Below are 7878 nucleotides of genomic sequence, written 5' to 3'. Positions count from 1 at the left end.
ATGTGATGTCGATTAAAAAGATTTTAGGATGAATATCTTTTAATTTCTCGAGCTCAGATTAAGGAAAATTCCCTACGGGGAAAATTAATAATGAATTGTGCTAAAAAACAAAAAACTAGTGTTGGAACTTTTTAGCTTCAATTTGAAAGCTATCAAAATTTTTGATACAAATATGAGATTGGAAGGGAAAAAAATCTGGTTTCTAGACAATCTCATTGAGTAATTGGATTCCCTATTACTCATTCAATATGAATTGATCAGCATAAATTTGTTCATCCACCAACATCTCCAACTCATGTAATGTATCAAAGATTTGCTCCATGAGAGGATGAGATACATCTCCTGCACCAAATTTGTGGAGCGTAAAATCGATTTCGATTGCACTACATCCCACTGGCCTTTGAATCTTCTTGTCTCTCATCATTTTTCTTAATCTAGCAGCATCCTCAACCCGACCTGCATCTTCATACATCTTGATCAATATAAGATATCGCCCAGCATTTTCAGGGTCCAACTCGAACAGCTTTTTCACAGCTATTTCTGCAATTTCAATATTATTATGTATCCTACAAGCACCGAGCAAGGCACCGTAAGCATCCTTCTCCGCCTGTACAGGCATAGTCCTAACAATTTCGAGTGCTTTGTCTATTAGTCCTGCACGACTGTATAAATCAACTACACAAGCATAATGTAAGTGATTTCTTTTAACTCCGTATTTTTCCATCTTCTTGAACAGAGACAAACCTTCTGAAATCATCCCTGCATGACTACACGCTGACAGTAAACACAAAAATATCATGTCATCTGGGCTTAATCCAGCATCAACAAGTTGGTAAAACAACTTGAGAGCCTCATCCGCATGGCCATGTGTTCCATACGCTTTAATCATCGTATTCCAAATCACAATGTTCTTATCAGGGACTCGATCGAATATCAATTTTGCAGTCTTTAATCGCCCAATATTTGCATACAGTGATATAAGACCGCTACCTAAGACAGCGTCGAGTTTCATACAGGATTTTACGATGCAGGAATGAATGCACAGCCCTTCTTTAACAGCTGACAGTTGAGCACAAGCCGGAAGAATACTCACCAATGTAGCTCTATCAGGTGAAACTGTTTCGACATTCAGAATTAGATGAAACAGTTTAAGAGCCTCACAAGGAAGATCATTAGTCACATAAACCGAGATCATTGAGTTCCAACTAACAATATCTTTTTGTGGCATTTCATCAAAAACCTTCCTAGATGAACTAACTTGTTGACATTTCCCATAGAAAGCTACAAGTGCATTACCCACAAATAGATCAGAAGCGTAGCCAGATTTTATTGTTTGCCCATGAATCGCCATACCCATTTTAATTTCATTTGCTCCACCACACGCTTTTAACATGAACGGAAATGTATATTCATCCAATGGAAAACCAGAAACCCGCATTTGAATAAAGGATCTCAATGCACTGTTTAAAGGCCCATACTTTGAATACCCCTGTAAAAGCAAATTCCATAAGAAATTATCTCTTTCAAGCAATATATCGAACACCTTCTGTGCATCTTCCATACTTGAACTTGTAGATACATTAATGTATTTATCGATTAGTCTAGTAGCAACAAATATGTTTTGCTCGTAACCACCAATGATAATCTGGGCATGAATTTCTTTCAAAGTATTTCTAGTCCAACAGTTTTTCAGCAGATGAATGTAATCATGATGGTCTCTAATGTGCACATCACTCGCTAGCCAACTACTGAAAATCCTTGTAGGACTATAGTTTGCTTTAATATAAAAAACATAGTTTGTTCTACGAAATAATGCATTCATTTGGTTGTGTTTGGATCTGCTAAGATAACGTTTTAGATCATGAAATAAGTAGGTTGTTTACTACAGGTCTCATTTGGGTTTTTATTTGGTATTCTTTCTATTTTTGAAGGAAGTTATCCTGCAGAATAATGCATCAGATTCCTAATTTATGAGTGCGAGTATGTGATTATGAGGATTAGATCGGAGTGCGCATACTTCGACTTTCGCGAAAAGAATTGAACTTACTTCACCTAACTTCCAACTCGAGTTGAATTTTACATCCTTCGACTTTACTTTAACTAGAGTTCTAGGTCTTTTGACAGAGTCAAATTAAGACTTTTTAATAAATTAAAATTTCTTTCCGTAAATCCCTAAAAATAATGTCATTTGAAAATCCTTATAATAGAACATTTAGAAATATATCTATACTAACTAGTGTAAGGTAACTTAGGTAGAAAGAAATCGAGATTGCATTGAATTAAGTAAAGCTTTTTGATTGGATGCTCCAAAAGCATAAACTAACGGCCCGTTTGGTACATAGTATTAGAGGGCGATAATGGTAATAAAATTAAGTAATGAAAATTTTGGTTGTTTTCAATGGTAATGGATGGTAATAAAATAAGGTAATGAAATTACCAAAAAGGGTCATTTTCATTACCATCAAACAACATGGTATTAGGCGGTAATGGTAATGAAGTATTACTGTGGTAATAAAATAAGGTAATGTTGTTTCGAGCTGAAGAAAAAAAATAATGAAGAAAAAAAAGGTAATGTATGTAATTATCCAAAAAAATATTATTATTAAAAAAAGAATCATTATTAGAATAATTTAGATACAATAATGCTTTTAGATACAAATATACAATAATGAAACTAAGAGTCATTACCATTTTTTATTACTAACAACCAAATGCAATCAATGGAATATTATCTTCCATTACCATTCTTTAGTCATGCACACCAAATAAAAGAATCTTCATTACCAATTCTCATATCCATTCCTTCATTACTATTGCCATTACAACATTTCATTCCCATTACTTCATTACCATCAACCAAACGGGCTGTAAATGTAATTGAAAGTTGATTTATTTGCTACCTTAGTAGTAAGGACTCCTACTACTCTCCCAGAAAAAATATCCTTATAATAGAACATTTAAGGATATATCTGTACTACCTTTTGTCTGTGAAATACAAGTTGACCTTGACAAATTTCCAATGATCGAGTTTGATGTCGTTCTCGGTATCGACTGAATCTCAGAATGTTATGCCACATTTTATTACTGACACTAAAGGATTGTGTTGTTGGGACCCATAAGAGGAGAATATCAAATTTTGGTGTGGTTGTGCAAAAAGAATTGAAATTATGTCAGCTTTAAAAATGAGAAAAATGCAGCAGAAGAGCGCCACTCCATATCAAGTGTTGTAAACTCAATTGTAAGAGTTAATAGATAAGGATTTCATTAGACCTAATGTCTCTCCATAAGCTACTTCTCTCGTATGAAAAGTAAACAGGAGTATATGTTTATGTATTGATTATCATGATTTGAATAAGGTAAAAAAAAATATATGTGTGTCGGAGGTTTGGAAATTTTTGGGTCTTACTGGTTATTGCAAGAGATTTGTGAAACCTTGCTTTTGACCAAACAAAATAGGAAGGACATCAAGTTCAAATATTTCGAGGAATGTGAAAAATCTTTTAAAGCATTAAAAATAAAGCTTGAAAATTTATATAGTTTTCACGTTACCTCTTGAAGGTATATATAAGTTTAAAGTATATAATGATGCATCGAAGGATGGGTTAGGGGGTGTCTTAATACAACATGGGAAAGTTATTGTTTGAAGTTATCATGCAAGGAATTATCCTACTCACAATCTCGAATTTGCTGTGGTTGTGTTTTTGCTAAAAATATGAAGTCATTATATGCATGGTCGTGTAAGTTCTTTAATGATCATAAGAGTTTGAAATATATCTATATGGGTTATTGTGGAAAGGTCGACCATGATTGCTCGGTTTATACCTATAAAAAAGCATGAATTGAGGAGTTGGGAGAAGCTTATTTCAATGAGATTATTTGTTTACACGATGTTTCTAAGGATATTGGATCAGACTACTGATACAATTCGGGTTGGGCCGGTTTCGTCACGGTTCCGGCTCCACCTGGTTCTGGTTCCATTTGGATACTGATTTGAACGTTTTGGGTTCCAAGCGGTTCCAAAACGGTTCCTTGATGGTTCAGGAGGCGGTTCCGGTGGTTCCAACTCTCGGGTTGGGCTGGTTGGACCATCAGTTTCATTCTTATTTTTGCTTTAAATATAATATAAATATACTATAATAATGTGGACGTACCTTTGTTGATTACTTGATTACTAGCGAAATTCATTGATTGTCATTGTTATTAAAATATTTACTAAAAAGAAGGAAAAAAACCTAAATTAATAAAAAAAATAAACATGGTTAATAAAAAAAAGAGGGAGAAAATAGACTTGAACCTCATATCCCAAAGGAATGCTAAGCTGCCTACATATCCCGAAGGAACAAAGCTCACATAGTTCTTTGTCATACCTTTTATTTGTAGTTGTTGAAGGTTAATTGATCGATGTTTGATATTCATGATTCGATTCTTCTTCATCATCATCATCTTGTTGGTCCGATGCTTTCACTACCTCCCCTCCAGATGATGATGCAGATGTATCCATCATCATCCATTGATCATCATCATTCTTGAGTTTTTGTGTTCGGACCTCTGCTTGATCCTAATCTTTCTTGAAAACAAATATTTGAATAGTATGTGGAGTAAGACAAGATCTTTTTTCATCAAGAATTCTTTTACCTGAACTAAAAGCAAACTCTGACACAATAGTGAAAGCAAGAATTGCAAGATTATCCTTTGCAATTATGATAATACGGGGAATTTTATTGATTTTTCTTTCCATCATTCTAAAATATTAAAACTATCTTGTTCAATCTCAAAGTGATGTTTAAGATAATTATCTAGTTCTAAATAAAGTGGAGGGTGAGGAAGAAAATGGCCCTACAAAACTATCATCTTGGCTTATTATGTTAGCTACTATTGGATTATAATAAGTGGGACGTACCGAGACACTAGAACACCTAAACGTATCGTGACTTAAGTTATATACACTAGAATAGTAATCATAAGTTCTGCTAAAAGCTTTTTGCAGTTTCCAACATAGTTATGTACATCACTATGTGGACGATTAAATGATTGGTAATAAAATTCTATTAAATTAGTAAGATTTTCCGTCTTAAAACACGAGTCTAAAATTATCGCGATTCCATAAATATGAAGAAAAACAATAAAATATGTCTTCCATTTATCCACTACATATGCAAGAATCCACTTTAAAAAATTATTAGTATCATCATGCGAATGGTTAAGTAGATGGAAAAAAATAGTAATGAAAGAATCGACTTAGTTCGTAAACATATGAAAAAATCTTAGTTGCGTGGTCATACGCTTCTAATATTTTTTGTACGTCTATAGCTAATTCCTATGTTCCATTACTTATACGGCTATCCATGCACTCACTATACAGTTGTGTTATAACAGGACAATATACAATAGTCACTTTAGTAGATCATGGGTCGAGCCCCAACGTGTCGGGGTTTCTAACGACCAATATACTTTTTTATGTCCATAATGGTCTTAATTATTTTATACCTACTTGGCATGATAAGTTAATAATATAATCACAACAACGTATGTGCATTAATCTACCACCAAGGATAAAATTGAAAATTGGTTCGTTATACAAAAGTTCAATGTATGTAATGTTGGCAGTTGCGTTATCCGAGAACAACAAAATATTTTATCTAACAAGTTTCATTCTTTACATATCTATATTAATCTATATTTTATGTTATTACCAGTATGTTTTTTAGGCATTAACTTAAAACCAATTATTCTTTTTTAAACTAATTAGTAATGACCTATCTAATGTGCAATTACACACAAATAAGGTTTTGAATGTGGAGGAGCAGACTAAATATCAGTTGTTATGCTAACCCTACCATTAAAAGATTATTTCTCATGATTCATAATGATTTAGTTGATATAATTTTATTGTGCACCGTTTAAGAGTGCTCGTAGAGATCACTCTATATTGTGTTGCAAAGTTTTTCTAGTGTAATATTCACAAGCCTTACTTTCACCATGGTTAAATGGCTACTCATAGGAATTTATTCATCAATGATTTCATTACTATTATATTAAGCTGGCATACCTCCGCCGGGGATTTCCATTGTCCACTATCGGCTTCCACTTTTGGTTCCGCTGCCGCTTGTTGCATTAGTTTTTTTTGTGACCATGTTTGTTTGCTAAATGTTTGTTCAAAGATCTTGTACCACCACCTAACACGTATTCACAAAGCACAACAAATGAATTTTTAATACATTCTTAATTTAGAAAATATAAATATCATTTATCAAAACTTAAAAAGTATTTACCTTTGCAGAAATTGCATGAAACTAATGATTTTACCCCTTGACTTTCACAATTTGACTAGTGCATAAGAAAACATCCGGATTGTTGGTTGGTTGCTTTGATAAATATGACTACACATGTAAAACAACTCTATCCTTTTGAGGTGGCATTTTCTAAAAAGGTTATCTTACTGGTTTCTCTTCATCTAAATTTAAACATAAAGACATACTCAAATACCACAATATATAAATAAATAATAATTTAAAATTTAATTAATTTGAAGAATAAAATTATAAAACTAACCGACACTTTGAAAATTGACTTGTTTACCACGAGCTTGTTATTGTTATTGTTGTTGTTGTTGTTGTTGTAATTCTTGTGATCTCGTTGATGATTTTCGAGATCTAATTATACCAATAGGGTTCGTTGGTTCCTCTTCTTCTTCTTCAATTTTTGTTTCATTTTCCATTTCTTCTACATAATCGTCTAATTCTTTGTGGTATTCTTTCTTGATAAGTTGGATCACAATTACTAACCGAAGATGTTATTGACAATGACGGAGTTGAAGTGACCTTTCTTTTGGAGCTAGAACCTCCCGATGATTTTGCGACTTTAGTAACTTTGTGAAACACTCCCATAATCAGGTCAAATTTTAAATAGGATTTTTATGGAAAAACATAAACTAAAACCTAATCATGATAGCGTTACTGCCACATCTATTTCTGATAAGAAATAAATATAAGGCTAAACAACTATAAAATAATTTTATATAATTAAACATTAAACAATTCTTACAACTGAAAGTGAAATTTTAATACATGACTACTAACAAAAAATAATTATCTAGGTGAACCGCACTCCACGAACCCCACGTGATCAATAACCTGTAAAAATAAAAATGCAAGAAAGACAAGGGAAAAACTCCCAGAATAAGAAAATTGAGTAATTTTTCCAACTTTATCCCATAAAACAGTTAAGTTTGAAAATAATTTAGGAAAATAAAATATAATCGAGTTGAAAATAATTTTAAAACATAATATATAACTGACTTAAAAAAAATCAATTTGTGGAAACAATATAATATCACATCAACCAATTAATTAATTTGATAGTTAATGATGACAAACACATATATCTAATTATTAATTTGAGGGAACAAGAATGCCAGTTGACCGAGCCTTTATCCCAATACCTACTCATGAAGAGGTCGCCACCCCAAATAATTCAAGGCTAGTAGAGTAGTCTTAGGTGACCTTAGTGTACATACACCTTCTACTTTAATCACAACAAATAGAAGGAAGACCAAACATCGTATCAAGTATGAGAAATAAAAATATATGTCGGCAGCTATACTAACCAAACAGGGCAACGTGTTCATCACCCTTATACTTGAATCATAACAAATATAAGAGTTTTATTTCCCTCTTGTTTCAATTTACGTAATTTAATATATTTTAATAATTAGTGGTGATCACACAAACATATATTATATAATTTATTTATGATCATTAATTTTCACAATTAAAAATATATCCCAAGAATATCGAATTGAAATTTCATTTGCCAAATCACGATTTTAACATCACTTGGTGGCAACAGGAATCAAAATTATAAATAATTCTCTTTCAA

At 32.4% G+C, this 7878-nt stretch overlaps 1 protein-coding gene across 1 annotated transcript; it reads right to left on the bottom strand.

The window, feature by feature from the left end:
- Positions 1-235: 235 nt before the first annotated feature.
- Positions 236-4416, bottom strand: LOC130799328 (pentatricopeptide repeat-containing protein At4g25270, chloroplastic-like). Its single transcript, XM_057662430.1, has 5 exons — positions 4295-4416; positions 3963-4109; positions 3433-3497; positions 2979-3051; positions 236-1838 (listed from the first exon to the last, which is right to left on the bottom strand). Exons 1-5 carry the CDS (start codon positions 4414-4416, stop codon positions 236-238), a joined length of 2010 nt encoding a protein of 669 aa, XP_057518413.1.
- Positions 4417-7878: the final 3462 nt, after the last annotated feature.

This window comes from Amaranthus tricolor, chromosome 14 (assembly GCF_026212465.1).
Source record: "Amaranthus tricolor cultivar Red isolate AtriRed21 chromosome 14, ASM2621246v1, whole genome shotgun sequence".
Taxonomy (NCBI): domain Eukaryota; kingdom Viridiplantae; phylum Streptophyta; class Magnoliopsida; order Caryophyllales; family Amaranthaceae; genus Amaranthus; species Amaranthus tricolor.
This window is presented reverse-complemented; position numbering and strand designations above follow the sequence as displayed.

Coding starts and splice junctions, on each gene's coding strand:
- LOC130799328 (XM_057662430.1), bottom strand. CDS start 4,416: ATGAATATCAAACATCGATCAATTAACCTTCAACAACTACAAATAAAA. Junction 4,110..4,294: donor GCATTCCTTTGGGATATGAG/GTTCAAGTCTAT, acceptor TTATATTTAAAG/CAAAAATAAGAATGAAACTG. Junction 3,052..3,432: donor TTTGTTTGGTCAAAAGCAAG/GTTTCACAAATC, acceptor TCTGAGATTCAG/TCGATACCGAGAACGACATC.